This window comes from Cololabis saira, chromosome 11 (genome assembly GCF_033807715.1).
Source record: "Cololabis saira isolate AMF1-May2022 chromosome 11, fColSai1.1, whole genome shotgun sequence".
In the NCBI taxonomy this organism is placed as follows: Eukaryota; Metazoa; Chordata; class Actinopteri; order Beloniformes; family Belonidae; genus Cololabis; species Cololabis saira.
The window spans coordinates 9,763,141-9,778,440 of record NC_084597.1 but is presented as its reverse complement, the minus strand read 5'-3'; the positions used below and the strand labels follow the sequence as shown (position 1 = coordinate 9,778,440).

Below are 15,300 nucleotides of genomic sequence, written 5' to 3'. Positions count from 1 at the left end.
GTTTTAATCTGTTTGAATGAATACATAAATAATTAAATGAAATTAAATTAATTATACAGTTTTCGACTGGATTCGACTCGCCTCGGTCTCCGTCGTTTCCTTTAGATTTCAGTACCAGCTCAATGTGGGAGGGGCCTCGTTCTAGTTCCTTAAAGCAGAGTAGAGTCGAGCCGAGCTGACCCGAGTAGGTACTTGTGGAAAAATCCCATAAAAGTTTGATGACTCCACATTCTGAATGATTCTTTCCTGAAAACAGGGACAGCATGTACTCTTCAGGTTAAGCTAGAGAGTTGACCCCAGCCGGAGGCTTGTTCATGTAGCTCAGGGTTTTCTTAAAGGTATTGTGACATCATTTTTAACATGCTTTTAACACTATTAAAAGTCTTGGCCAACATCCCTTAAATGTGTCTAAAAGAGTGCAACAAGAAAAACTTCACTCTAGTACTCCATTCCTGGCTTTTTATGACAGTGTTTTTTTGCGCCGTGAAAAACGCTTCCCTTTTCCCCTTTCCTGTCAATCATTGCTCCGCTCCTCCTCCCAACCTCCTCCAACCAACCGCTACACACTTCTGCCGGCGTCTCCACACCATGGATGTATTATAAAACATGTGTGCTCCACACACACGCGCCCAGACAGGGCGACTACAGCCCGGGGATGAAGTCCAACCGGGACCAGAGGACCGGGACCGCAGCTCCCCGCGAGCAATACGCTCACAGCGGCGTCGGAGAGTTAAGCCGGGAGCGACAGACAAAGCATGCACGGAAAAGCAGCAGGGCGAAGCAGACAGTCCACAGCAAACAATCATAAAAATAAAGGCATGCAAGCAGCAATGTCCCCTTATCTTAAAGGTGACCTATTATGAAAAACATGTTTTTTCTTGTTTTAACATATATAAAGTGGTCTCCCTTCACCCTGCCAGCACAGGGGAGACAAAATACCATGAATTTCTGCAAGGTCTCTGACCTCCGCCGGACAGAGTCCCCCAGTGTCACGTGGTTTTTTTTGAGCCGTTTAGAATCTGCTCCCGTCGTGACGTCACGACGGGAGCAGATTTCCAGAGGTTCAGCCTCCGCTGCTGAAACCACGCCCACAACCAGCTCTCTCCCCAGGCTGGAGCGGTCCTTTCATTGAGCCAGTCGGACGCGGCGCCGCAGCGGAGCGGACCCGGGTTAAATCATCCAGGTTCCCGGGTGGTTTGGGAGCTGGGTCCTCGGGGGTCTGTCCCAGGCTGGACCAGCTTCACCCTCCGAGATTTTCAGCTAAATCTGTCGGTTCGATCCCCGGTAACGGGCGATGCGCCCCAGAGCCACGCCGCGGCTCCGCGATGCGCCCCGGCGTGGCTCCGGGGCCAGCGTTCAGCATCCGCCGGGTAGATTCGGCTTAAATAGTGCATAAATGTTATTTATATACAACTCATATTTTATTTTTTAACAATAAAGTTTCCATTTGTGAAAATTCAGTGTTGTGATAATTTACAGGCTCGGGCTGCTCTGGCGGAGCAGGTTTATTCTCCTCCCCTGCTACACGTCATTCAGGGAGCCAATCAGCACAGAGCCTCATTATCATACCCCCCCCTTCCCTAAAAATGAGGCGCAGAAAAAGAGGTTAGAAGCGGTAAAACTAGTGACAGGGCCCACAGGCTGGATTTATGATTTATGTAGAAAAAACAAGCTTTAGATTGTTTTTAAGACATTCAAGGCCTGTTTAAAATATACATTAAATGCCATAATAGGTCACCTTTAAGTCCAGTCAGTGGCCGCGGGTCTTCTTAGCAGTTTTCCTCCGGTGATTAGAACAGAAGAGGCTCTAAACAGCTCCGTGTTAAGCCTGATTTATGGTTCCGCGTTAAATCGACGCAGAGCCTACGCCGTAGGGTTCAGCGTACGGCGTATGGCGCGCGTCGCCGCGTAACCCTACGCCGTAGGTTCTGCGTCGGTGTAACGCGGAACCATAAATCAGCCTTTATGGTGCGCTGGAGAGGAGAGGAGGCAGGGAGCTGGGTGGAGGGGGCGGTGATTTAGCGGGCCCTGACGTCACGGCCCGCCACCAAACCAGGTGCGCCGTTTTTGCACAGTTATGCGGAAAATCCCAGAAAGCACACAATACACTGAATGTTAAAAGTTCGTTGTTTTTTGGGTGTAATTGATGTCAAGACACCCAACAAAACACAAAAAATCAAGAAAAATGTGTTTTTCATGTCACAATACCTTTAATGAACAGCTATAGAGTGGCCATTCCTCTGCAGTGATGCTTTTGCTCTACCGTGTCTGAGAGCTGAAGCAAAGTTCAGCCATAAGACAAAGCTCTCAATTATTCCCGTTTGTCTGATAACGGTTCATAATTGCACGGACGTGTCAGTGGACAGTTTTTGTAACTGCATCACATGGCAGAGACATCCAGTCTGCTGAAAATAAGTGATAAGATTCTCCCCAACGACCTGAAACTTGTAAACAAGTTGTGTTTATTTCACTTACGTCACTCAGACGTGCTTCCTTGGTTACTATGGTGACATTTCTCACCACAAACAGAGGTGATTGTAGCAATTTCCGTTCAGAGCAGAAAGAGCAGAAATCAAGCTTCTCCGAACCAAATGTGATTTCTTAAGTAAATTCCACTGTGAACCTAATTACCTAGCAGATTTCTTTTCTTACCCTTGCTTCCCCTAAAAGCCGAAATTTTTTGAGAGCTCTGTATTTGTTAAAATCCCTGTATCTACCTGGTTATTTACCTTTAGAGGTCTGCCACCTGGGCAGAGGTCCCGCTGCTCAAATAGGACTTCCTGGAGGAATTATATCTCCCATCTGTCCTGGGAGTGACTGAAGATCACAGAGGAGGAACCTCGAGGAAGTTACTGGAGATGGAGAGGCCTGGGAGTCTCGCTCTTCTGCTGTGAACCTGAAATAGGGAAATAATTTCTATAAAAAGAATAGACAATCAGGGAAGCTGAATTGGTCAAAAATGCACAAGTACTCCAATTAAGATGCACAAAATTTCAAAGGATATCTCTTCAAAATGTCCAAGATGTAAAAGAATCGATGGAACATTTGTACATATGTTTTGGGAATGTGATCTTTTAATACGTTTCTGGAAATCAATTCATTCCTTCACACAATCAGTATTAGAAATTAATGAGTTAAGCTCCAATTTGTATTTATTAAATGACACACCGGATCTTCAGTTAGACCGGAAAAAAAGCAGGATATTAATTATGATCGCATACTTCGCTAAGAAATGCATACTTTTACTTTAGAAAGATGATTCCCCTCCAACTTTCAAGTTTTTTTTGGATCAAATTTCAGTTTTTTTACCATTGGAAAAATTAACTTTGGAAAAATACAACCTTGGTCATATTTTTCAAGAATTTTGGTTTCCATTATTTTCAAAACTGGAGAATTTTTCCAAAGGGGACCAATGAGTATCTTTATTTTCGAACTTGTGCCTTATATGTATGTATGTTTGTATGTATGTATGGATATATATATATATAGTTTGATATTGCTGTTGCGGCCATTATATATATATATTTTTTTTTTTTTTTTTTTTTTTTTAATATTTATTTAATTTTGTTCTCCCTTAATGTATTTTTTTTTTTTTTTTTTTTTAATTGTTTTGTTGTTTTTTTTCCTAGGGTAATTATGGAGAGGGTAGGAATGTACGACGGAGTATTAGGGCCAAACTAAGACAAAAAAAAATTGGAAATTACGAGAATAAAGTCATAATATAATGAGAATAAAGTCGTAAAATTACGAGAATAAAGTCGTAAAATTACGAGAATAAAGTCATAATGTTGCGAGAATAAAGTCGTAATAGAATAAAGTCGTAATATTATGAGAATATAATTTATGAGAACTCTAACAGGAAGAGCTTCTTCTCCCTGTGTTAAAATGAGGAATATTGAGCATCTTGTGAAGTTATATTTATATATTTATAATATATTACGACTTTATTCTCGTAATTTTACGACTTTATTCTCGTAATATTATGACTTTATTCTCGTAATTTTACGACTTTATTCTCGTAATATTATAACTTTATTCTCGTAATTTTACGACTTTATTCTCATTACATTATGACTTTATTCTCGTAATTTCCTTTTTTTGTTTTTTTGTTTGGCCCTAATACTCCGTCGTAGGAATGTGGGTAGAATAAAAAATAAATAAATAAAATGCACAAGTACACATGTAATGACTCCTGTCAGTGCATATAAAGCAACTGTAACCTCGATATAGATATTTTAGAAGTAGTCATTCCAAATAAGCACGTTGTTATTGCGATTAATCAAACTGCTTTAGATATATCTAAACTATTGATGATATCAATGAAATCAATGGAATCTCATTCCCCTCAAATCACCACTGAATTGTCCAACTCTGCCGTGTCTCTGCAGGAAAGAAGGTGTTCTACCCCGTGTTATTCAGCCAGTACAACCCCACGCTGATCTACGGCGGTCCTGATCACATCCCACCTGTGGAGCAACAGCTGGTAACACTCAGCACTCAAACTCATCCTGTTGTTTTCCTTTGTCACCGTGCTGACCGCACGTGGAAAATATCTCACTCAGTGATAATTTACGTACTTACTGCTGAGAGGTTTGACAGTACGTCACCTCTTCAGCTGCTAGCATTGGCATGTTGAAAATTATATTCTTTTACCCTCCGTGAGTTCCCTTGTACCCTCTTATTTTCTCCGTAGGTGATCAAAAAAGACACAGGCTTCTGGAGAGATTTCGGCTTTGGCATGACTTGCCAGTACAGATCCGACTTCATCAACATTGGTATATTTGCAGCACATCAGTCACACAATTTGAGATGTTCTCTTGTCGTATGACACATTTTAGCAGAGCAGGATTTCATAAGTAGTTGCTCTTGAGGGTTGATAAAGATGTAAAAAAAAAGGAAGGGGTTTCTGTTATGCTGATGGTGCTGCCGCTTAATGGAAATGAAAAACATCAGACCTTAAATAGCTCAGTATTATATTACTTTTCATAACAGGGAGGAGATTTTATGAAGTTACTCAGCATGAAATGACTCTGAGGAACAGCAGCATACATTAACATCTCCCCATGTCCTCTCCATCTGTAAACTGGGGGAGGAATATTGGCTCTGCTGATAGATTTACATCAATTTTGTTTCCCTCCAAAGGGAAATCAATTAAAGGCTGCGATAGATTTCAGAGTATTTTACTGTGTTGGACGCATATACAAGTTTGCACACATAAACTCTATACTATAAGACCTAAAAGAGGTTTCTATAAAACTACGTGAAAACTTTTTATATTTTCTATTTTCTATTTTCCAGTAAATGACTGACTTTGCCCTCATATTTATCAGTGATTAAGAAATCGGGGGCACGGTGGCGCAGCTGGTAGTGCAGCCGTCTCACCCTGGGTGGAGTTGTAAAGGGCCTTTCTGTTCGGAGTTTGCATGTTCTCCCCATGTTTCCTTGGGTACCTAATATGAGCTAGCCTCACAAAAACATGCACACCCCTGGACTCACCAGTCCTGGGCTGAACACTGGCCAGCCAGGGTTTCAGATGGGGTGGGGATGATCTGGCCGGAATAACGTGATCCAGAGATGTTCAATAAACGAGACAGCCCACTACGGTCCGGTTTCCTGTATCTGTGTCACGTGACTGCCCCGCCCCTTTAGGAGACCGGAAGTAGGTCCAGAGTCTATTGAGTCCTATGGGAAAAGTGAACGTGAGCACAGATTATTACCAATTCCTTCACCCCATAGTAACCTAAGTAAATATGGGACCCATTTTTCAAAAGCCACAAACCTTCTGAACATTCTGACACCAAAATGGCAATTTTCAGACCAACAGATTAGGAGAAAATGAACTTTGTTTGAGACATGTCTCTGTCTGAGCAACACACACTCGCGAGATTTGGCTCTCGTCGTTTACCCATCGGATAAAATGAAGTTTAAAACTAAAATAAAACTTGCTTCTTTGCTTAATAATACTGTTATTTTTATTATTTAAGTCTTTTTGGAAGAAAGTTGTACTGTATCTGGTGTTGTATGTTCCAAAACGATGTGGGGAGAGGGGTGGCCACGCCCACTTATTTCCCCTCTGGGGGATAATAAAATGTAATTGAATTGAACTTAGGAGACAGGAAGTGTATACCATGTCATACCATTGGCAGTAACGGTAATGCGCTATCTTCTGTATAGAGGATCTTTGCGTGATCCTTCCACACGCTACGTCCGGCCGGAGAAGCCCCACCCTGTCTGGTGAAAAGATGCGGCCTGCTCACTCCTCAGGTTAACGAGGAGACCTGAGCTCAGTGCAGGGCCCTCCCGGGGTTGGGAGAGGATGGCAATGCACAGGACTGTAGCTTAGGTAGAGCACTGGGTGATATAATGGGGGGGGAGAAAATATATAATAATAGTTGTGTGTCGACTCTTCAAAGTGTTCACGCAACATGTGCATTCCTCCAAGCTTTAAAGATGACACATGCGTTATCTCGGCTCGACTGTTGCAATGCCTTAATCTTGTGTCTCAGTCAGGTCGCCATCAACCGCCTGCAGCTACTGCAGAACGCCGTGGCCAGGCTGCCGACTAAATCTGAGAGGAGCTGCTGTGTAACTCCTGTCTCGGCATTGCAGTTAGTTTTAGGATTCATTTTAAAATCTTGATTTTAACTTTTAGAGCTCTTCAAGGTCAGGCATCAGCAGTGTTGGGTGTAACGCGTTACTGTATGTGATTACATTCGCCAGTAACTCAGTAATGTAACGTGTTACAGTTGTAATTTGGGTAATCCCGTTATAGTTACTCTAAGACAAAAAAAAAATACGTTACCTTAGTTACTTTAAGCTTTTCAGCTACATGTAGAACAGGAGAACAGAAAAGAAAATCAAACTTGCCTTTCATGCGTCTTCACGCGTTGCGCAACACTTGTCTGACTTAAGGCTGATTTATGGTTCCGCGTTAAATCGACTTTAACGTTTGTGTAACGCAGAACCATAAATCAGCCTTTAACCTTTAAATTTTACGGGACTTCTGGTGCTGATCTGGGCACTGCAGTAATAAGGTTCCAACTACAGGACTGTCTCAGAAAATTAGAATATTAGAATATTGTGATAAAGTCCTTTTATTATTTTAATATTGCTGATTATGGCTTACAGTTTAAGATTAAGATTCCCAGAATATTCAAATTTTTTGAGATAGGATATTTGAGTTTTCTTAAGCTGTAAACCATGATCAGCAATATTAAAATAATAAAAGGCTTGCAATATTTCAGTTGATTTGTAATGAATCCAGAATGTATGACATTTTGGTTTCTGTAATTGCATTACAGAAAATCACAATATTCTAATTTTCTGAGACAGTCCTGTATATGTTGTTCATTGGCAATCGAGTTATGGTGCAGCTCAGGTGATATTGCGGAGTAATCCAAAAGTAATGTAACTAGTAATGTAACTAGTTACTTTCAGCAACCAGTAACTAAGTAGTGTAAGGGATTACTTTTTTTAAAGTAACTAGTAATATGTAATGGATTACTTTTTTGAGTAACTACCCCAACACTGGGCATCAGGCACCTCATGTCCCCCAGCAGGTTCCTTTTTCAGGATCTGAGGGACTCAGCTACTGTGGACATTAAAAAAAAACATATTAAATGTATCTGTACAGGCAGGCTTTAAGTCTTAGTTTTGTGCTTTTATGGATTATATTTTCCTTGTGTACCTGTTTTTATGGTTTTAATTTGTTACCTTTGTATTGTTATGTGAATCACTTTGTGAGCGTTCTCCGTTAAAAGTGCTATATAAATATATTTTACTTACTTAAAGGTCCGAAGTAGAAAACTTTTAGCACACCGGATATGCAGAAAGGTGCGTCGGAGGAGGAAAGCTGCAGCCAATATTAAAAAGAAAACTCCCGCACACCTTCTTCTCACCGTACTCGTGTTTATTAGGCCAATGTTTCGGTCATAGACCTTTTTCAAGGCATCCTTGAAATGCCTGGAATGGGTGAATGCCTTGAAAAAGGTCTATGACCGAAACGTTGGCCTAATAAACACGAGTACGGTGAGAAGAAAGGTGTGCGGGAGTTTCTTTTTAATATTGGCTACTTACTTAAAGGTAAAAGCAAACATATGGTGCAAATTTGCATGGGTTAATGGGCTAATGAACAGTGAAATAACTGTTAAGCTGCAGCCAGCCGCATCTTAGCTTAGATTTGCTTAGTTTAGCATACAGAAATGGGAAATAAATGGGTGTAGCCACCATGATGTCACCTATACGTCAGCAGACTCTTTTTTTTTAACCTTTAGTTAAAAAAAAGGGAAATTATAAGCAAGCAGGAGATATGTGAAGATATGTCAATCACAAAGTTGCACAATACTACAACATAATCCGCTTTACTGCATATTTTACTCTAAGTGGGACCAAGCGTTACAAAACATCACGCTGTATAGAAAAGGACAAGAAATCAGAGACCATAAACTTATCTGGAACATTTTACTGAAGCAAATCAAGAAAGTATTAAAGGTATTCACCTAAAGATACCTGTTTTAAAGGAGTCCTCTGCTTTTTATCAGAGCGCCCCCTGCTGGACATTAAACTGTACCGCACTTTGACGACACTTCAGCATGAACATGCTTCATGTTTGAAATGAAAGCTTCCTTGTCCTTTTTTAACTAATAGGTTCACATACATGAAACATGGATCCCTGTCCTCGTAATTCTGTTTTATGTCCATGTAGCCCTGGAACTTTGGTTTGAATATGATGTGAATATAAACATGGAAAGGGCATAATCGTAACAGAATTGAAGGGAGACACAAACTCTGAGCTTTTCTATCATCTAGCTCAGGGGTCGGCAACCCAAAATGTTTTAGAGCCGTATTGGACCAAAAACACAAAAAACTAATCTGTCTGGAGCCGCAAAAAATGAAAAGTCTTGTATAAGCTTTAGAATGAAGGCAACACATGCTGCTTGTTTCTATATTAGTTATAACTGGGGGAAGTTTTTTTTTCATTATGCACTTCGAGAAAAAAGTTGAAATGTCGAGAAAAAAATCGAAATGTCAAGAAAAAAGTCGAAATTTCGGGGAAAAAAAGTCGAAATGTCGAGATTAATGTTGAAGTACAATTTCGAGAAAAAAGTCAAAATGTCGAGAAAAAAGTCAAAATGTCGAGGAAATAGTAGAAATTTCGTGAAAAAAGTCGAAATGTTGAGAAAAAATTTGAAATGTCAATATTAAAAAGGAAAGGAAAAGGGAAGAAAAAAAGAAGAAAAAAGGAAAAAAAGAAGAAAAAAGAAAAGAAAAAAAGATGAAAAAGAGAAAAAAGGAAAACAACAGAAAAAAAGAGAAAAAAAAGTTTAAAAAAAAAAGAAAAAAATAAGAAAAAAAGGAAAAAAAAGGTCAAACATTTCTGAAAAAGCTCCAGGAGCCACTAGGGCGGCGCTAAAGAGCCGCATGCGGCTCTAGAGCTGCGGGTTGCCGACCCCTGATCTAGCTATATAGGTTTAGGCTTGCCACATAAAAAAAAACGGCAGCAGTCCAAAATGTCCTTGCCGCCCCCTCAAGAAGAAAAAGCCAACCTCGCTAGTGATTGTGATCACATACTTCAAACTGTAATCACGAATCCTTTGAGAAAACAAACACAACACTGGGAATACAAACTGCTCTGAAAAGAGTTTGTTTATGAAGAGGGTTTAAATGTTACGTAAGAAATGAGTTGATCTTATCGCTCTGTTTTCCCAGGGGGCTTTGACATCGATATCAAAGGCTGGGGTGGCGAAGACGTCCACCTCTACAGGAAGTACCTCCACAGCAACCTGCTGGTCGTCCGCGCCCCGTCACGCGGCCTGTTCCACCTGTGGCACGCCAAGCACTGCGCCGACGAGCTCCCTCCAGACCAGTACCGCATGTGCATGCAGTCCAAGGCCATGAACGAGGCCTCGCACGGCCAGCTGGGGATGCTCTTCTTCAGACACGAGATTGAAGCTCACCTCCGCAAACAGAAACAACAGCAAAGCCCCAAGAAGACATGAGCACTCGAGGCTGTTTGAATGTTAATGACTGTCAGGACCTGCATCCGGTGAAAACAGCGCAAGTGAGTTCAGCCAAGCTGGACTGCATCATCCTTAAATGAATGTGAAACATGCCTGTCTTTACTTTCCCTGCGGAGAGGACGATTCAAAGGACTCTGTTTCGTGTTTTACAGTAAAGATAAAGAGTCGTAACAAAGGGAAAAGGAAGGAGAAGCCCGTCTCTGTAAAATGTTGAAATGCAAGAGAAAATGTTTCAAAAAATGCCTTGGTGTGGCAAATATCTGAGCCATACGGAAGACAAAGTAGAGACATGACTCTTGGTTTAGATTGAGCCCCCAAAATAAGAAGAAATAGATTAATTTTGTCTCTATGGAAGAGTCATCTTAGCCATTTCCCTGCGTCTATAGTTGCTACTAGGGCTGTTCGATTTTGCCCAAAAATAAAATCTCGATTTTTTTCTCTCAAAATCCGATTTTCGATTACGATTATTTTGTGAATTGACAAAAGGCAAAGAAATGATTTCAAATATGCTGTTTTTTTATTGAACATTTGCCCCATTGGGCTTTAAGTGCAAACTTTGCTCTTATTAAACCAAAAATGAATGAATAAAGTGCAAAACTCTGTAAAATAAGTTGAAAAAAAGTTTTAAAAAATATAATAAAATATAAAGTTTTATCTCTGAAAAAAAAAAATCAGCAAATCAGCACTTGAAAACATACAGTAAGTTATATTTCCAATTAAATAAAACAAGACATTTTCTAATTAAACTAAACTGGGTCTTTGCATGCTAAATAATAATGCAACACATGAAGGAGGTAGAGGTGTGTAATGTCAGTCATTACATTCTCCGATGGGGCACTTGTCACAGGTATTGAGAGGTATTTCCATCAATCATTAATATGGTATCAATCATTAATATGTGTGCAGACAAGATAAAAAAAAAAAAAAAAAAAAAAAAGTGAAAAATCGATTTTACGATTTTCACGTTTTAACATCGTTCTAATTACATAATCGCGATTACGATTTAAAATCGATTAATGGAACAGCCCTAGTTGCTACACGACGCTAAATTATAAATTGTAGTCTCATAACTACCATCCATACATCATAGTGTCAATCTGACTCTCAGCCAGACAGTTAACAGATGTTCCTCTCAAGATATTCCTCAAGCTATTCCTCTAAGGAAAAAACAGAGGCCTTTTTTACATTTGAACGACGATCACAGTTAATTAAAAATGACACAACTGTTCAAAGTATGGATCTACGTAAATGCAGTGGGCATTATTCAGCAGATGTCCTTTATAGGCCTATCTAAATGAAAACAGGTAATTTAATTTTATAGACTTCAAACCAGTTTGAACCTTGTGCCTTACGTGATTAAAAACAAGTCCCTAAGGGTCTCATATGTGTGGGAACAGTGCCACCTAGTGGCCGCGGGGGTGAACAGCATGCTGGTGAATTTTTGACTTCAAACGTTCTTGTAAATATTTATTTCTTCCGTAAATTATTAACCACCAGTTTTTAGTATTTTATTGGTGTTTGTTCCTTTCTTAAGACGGAGTATTAGGGCCAAACAAAAAAAAACAAAAAAAGGAAATTACGAGAATAAAGTCATAATGTAATGAGAATAAAGTCGTAAAATTACGAGAATAAAGTCATAATATTACGAGAATAAAGTCATAATATTACGAGAATAAAGTCGTAAAATTACGAGAATAAAGTCATAATATTACGATAATAAAGTCGTAAAATTACGAGAATAAAGTCATAATATTACGAGAATAAAGTCGTAAAATTACGAGAATAAAGTCATAATATTACGAGAATAAAGTCGTAAAATTACGAGAATAAAGTCATAATATTATGATAATAAAGTCGTAAAATTACGAGAATAAAGTCGTAATATATTATAAATATATAAATATAACTTCACAAGATGCTCAATATTCCTCATTATATCACAGGGAGAAGAAGCTCTTCCTGTTAGAGTTCTCATAAATTATATTCTCATAATATTACGACTTTATTCTCGCAACATTACGACTTTATTCTCGTAATGTTACGACTTTATTCTTGTAATTTTACGACTTTATTCTCGCAACATTACAACTTTATTCTCGTAATATTACGACTTTATTCTCATAATATTACGACTTTATTCTCATAATATTACGACTTTATTCTATTACGACTTTATTCTCGCAACATTACGACTTTATTCTCGTAATTTTACGACTTTATTCTCATTATATTATGACTTTATTCTCGTAATTTCCAATGTTTTTTGTCTTAGTTTGGCCCTAATACTCCGTCGTACTTTCTTCAAATTCAACAAGTCTTACGATGAAGATTTTACTTTCAGTCTATACAGTATTAGCAGGATTTACTCCTCCACCTTTTAATAAAGTGAGAGTGCTGCCGGGTCCAAGAACGTGGTTGAAATTGAATTATTTCAAATTATTTTAAAGTATTTTTGTTCAGATCTCTGATTATGAGATTAATGTGCCTGCAGTGACAGTAAAGGTGTGTTTATTTGTAGATCAACCAGTTTGATGTAAAAGCATGCGACGCATGTTAATACTGTACATGTTGAGGAAAATCAGTCAAATTATTGACTTTGACAATGACTTAATTAGTCAGAGCCATATTGTAATGTGTTTTTTTAATTTTAAATTGACCAATGTGACTATTCAAAAATATACAGATTGAAAGATACCTTGTGCAATAATGAAGAAAAATGTATGTGAGCTACTAATAAGCAGTTCATTGTGATTATTGAGAATTTACAGAGAAGGTTTATTTTTTTCAGGTGAAACCAAATCTTTACCTTTTATTGGCAAAAAGAAACCTTTACTGTGTTTTTGTGAACTGTTTTTAACATTGTTGCCCACCAAAAAATGTTTTCCCTGTTTAAATTGTTGCTGCAGCACTTCTTAACTCTGATGATAAAATCAAAATGAGCCATTTTTTGTAGAATGATTCAAAACCTTAAAAGAAGCATTTAATGACTGGTGTTTCTAATGTTTGCCATGAAACTGTCACTTTTAACATCAGATGTATAAAAGTGTATCTAGGCCTCATTTGTCAAGTTATTTTTTCATTATATGTAAATTAGTTAAATAAACATTTGTGCTTTGTAAATGTTTTCCTAAATTATGTTTTTTTAACAACTTCTACAAGGTGGACTATGAGACAGTTAGAGTGGGGCAAAAAAGTAGTTAGTCCGCCACCAATTGTGCAAGTTCTCCCACTTAAAAAGATGACAGAGGCCTGTAATTTTCATCGTAGGCAGTACTCGAGTTGAGGGGGGATGAGGGGGGATGGCATCCCCCCCTGAAATAAAAATGGTCAAAATCATCCGCCCTTTAAACTGCCGTCCCCCCTTTCCATCCCTTATGTCATTTCATCAATGAATGTGGTTTTACTGCTATTTCAACATTTAGAGTCATCACCAGAAAAATAACACCAGAAAAATAACTTATTTGACAACTTTCACCTGTTTCAAGTAAATTTTCTCTTGAAATAAGTATAAAAATCTGCCAGTGGGACAAGATTTATCTTCTCATTACAAGCAAAAAAATCTTGTTCCACTGGCAGATTTTTCTACTTATTTTAAGTGAAAATCTACTTGAAACAGGTGAAAATTGTTGTTTTTTCCAGTGATGAGTCTTGTTTTAAGTGTAATGAGATTTTTTTACTTAAATGAGACATTTTAACTAGAAATAAGACAAATATTCTTGATAAGATTGTGAGTTTTTGCAGTGATCCATTTTACGTATCCTGTGAAGGACAGAGTCATATTGATAAGTTCAGAAAACTGTTTTTTATTATTGTGTTTTGATGTATTTGATGTAAGCCCAGTGGATATTTAAAGCTTACAGAAGGCTGCATTTAACTGCTGCTATGTCATTCCTGCAGTATTTCTGCAGGTGTTTTGGTCACTGCTATTATTTGTAATATATTATATTATTTGTAATCAGCACAAATTATCTGTCCCCATATGATAAAATCCACCACCCCCCCTGATTGTTTTTTACAACTTGAGTACTGATCGTAGGTAACCTCAACTATGAGAGATAGAATGGGGGGAGTTAATTGATAAATTCCTGGGTAAAATAAGTATTTGGTCACTTATAAACAAGCAGGATTTCTGGCTTTCACAGACCTGTAAAGTCTTCTTTTAGAGGCTCCTCTGTCCTCCACTCGTTACCAGTATTAATGGTACCTGTTTTAACTGGTTATCAGTATAAAAGACACCTGTTTTAACTGGTTATCAGTATAAAAGACACCTGTCCAAAACCTCAAACAGTCACACTCCAAACTCCACTATGGCCAAGACCAAAGAGCTGTCAAAGGACGTGAGAAACTAAACTGTAGACCTGCACCAGGCTGGGAAGACTGAATCTGCAATAGGTAAGCAGCAGAGGTGTCAAGTAACGAAGTACAAATACTTTGTTACCTTACTTAAGTAGAAATTTTCGTTATCTATACTACACTGGAGTAATTATTTTTCAGACGACTTTTTACTTTTACTCCTTACATTTTCACACAATTATCTGTACTTTTTACTCCTTACATTTTAAAAACAACCTCGTTACTCTATTTCATTTCGGCCTTAAAAAAAAAACTATCCAGTTAAATTGCTCCATCCGGATAGAGTGAATTTGGTTGTGGTTGTTTCAGATGTTCTTGTCCAGTTTTGTTCTTACATCCGTTCCCTCAGATTCCTGCAACTAAACTTTGATGTACATTCCAATAAAGGTTAGGATAAATGATAACATGCCTCTGAAGTTTGACTTTTTGCACCATTACAATACTTATAGGCAACTAGTCATCATATCTTCTGCTCTCTGAAACACATGTTAATTCTCAATAGTACACATATATGGTTCTTTAATATATTTGCATTATACTAAGATACATTCATTTTCAATGGCTTTTTTCCCCCCTTACATTACTTTTACTTTTATACTTTAAGTAGTTTTGAAACCAGTACTTTTATACTTTTACTTGAGTAAAAAACTTGAGTTGATACTTCAACTTCTACAGGAGTATTTTTAAACTCTAGTATTTATACTTCTACCTGAGTAATGATTGTGAATACTTTTGACACCTCTGGTAAGCAGGTTGGTGTGAAGAAATCAACTGTGGGAGCAATTATTAGAAAATGGAAGACATACCAGACCACTGATAATCTCCCTGGATCTGGGACTCTAGCAAGATCTCACCCCGTGGAGTAAAAATGATCACAAGAACGGTGAGTAAAAGTCCCAGAACCACACGGGGACATAGTGAAGGACCT

General features: G+C 38.3%; 1 protein-coding gene across 1 annotated transcript in view; it reads left to right on the top strand.

Moving 5' to 3' along the window:
- Nucleotides 1-10,608, top strand: part of csgalnact1a (chondroitin sulfate N-acetylgalactosaminyltransferase 1a) — a 62,502-nt gene extending 51,894 nt beyond the window's left edge. Inside the window, exons 6-8 of the mRNA XM_061733675.1 lie at nt 4,389-4,483; nt 4,694-4,775; nt 9,709-10,608. Coding sequence (XP_061589659.1) covers nt 4,389-4,483; nt 4,694-4,775; nt 9,709-9,998 — 467 coding nt within the window. The 3' untranslated portion in view covers nt 9,999-10,608. The remainder of the gene's footprint in view (nt 1-4,388; nt 4,484-4,693; nt 4,776-9,708) is intronic.
- Nucleotides 10,609-15,300: the final 4,692 nt, after the last annotated feature.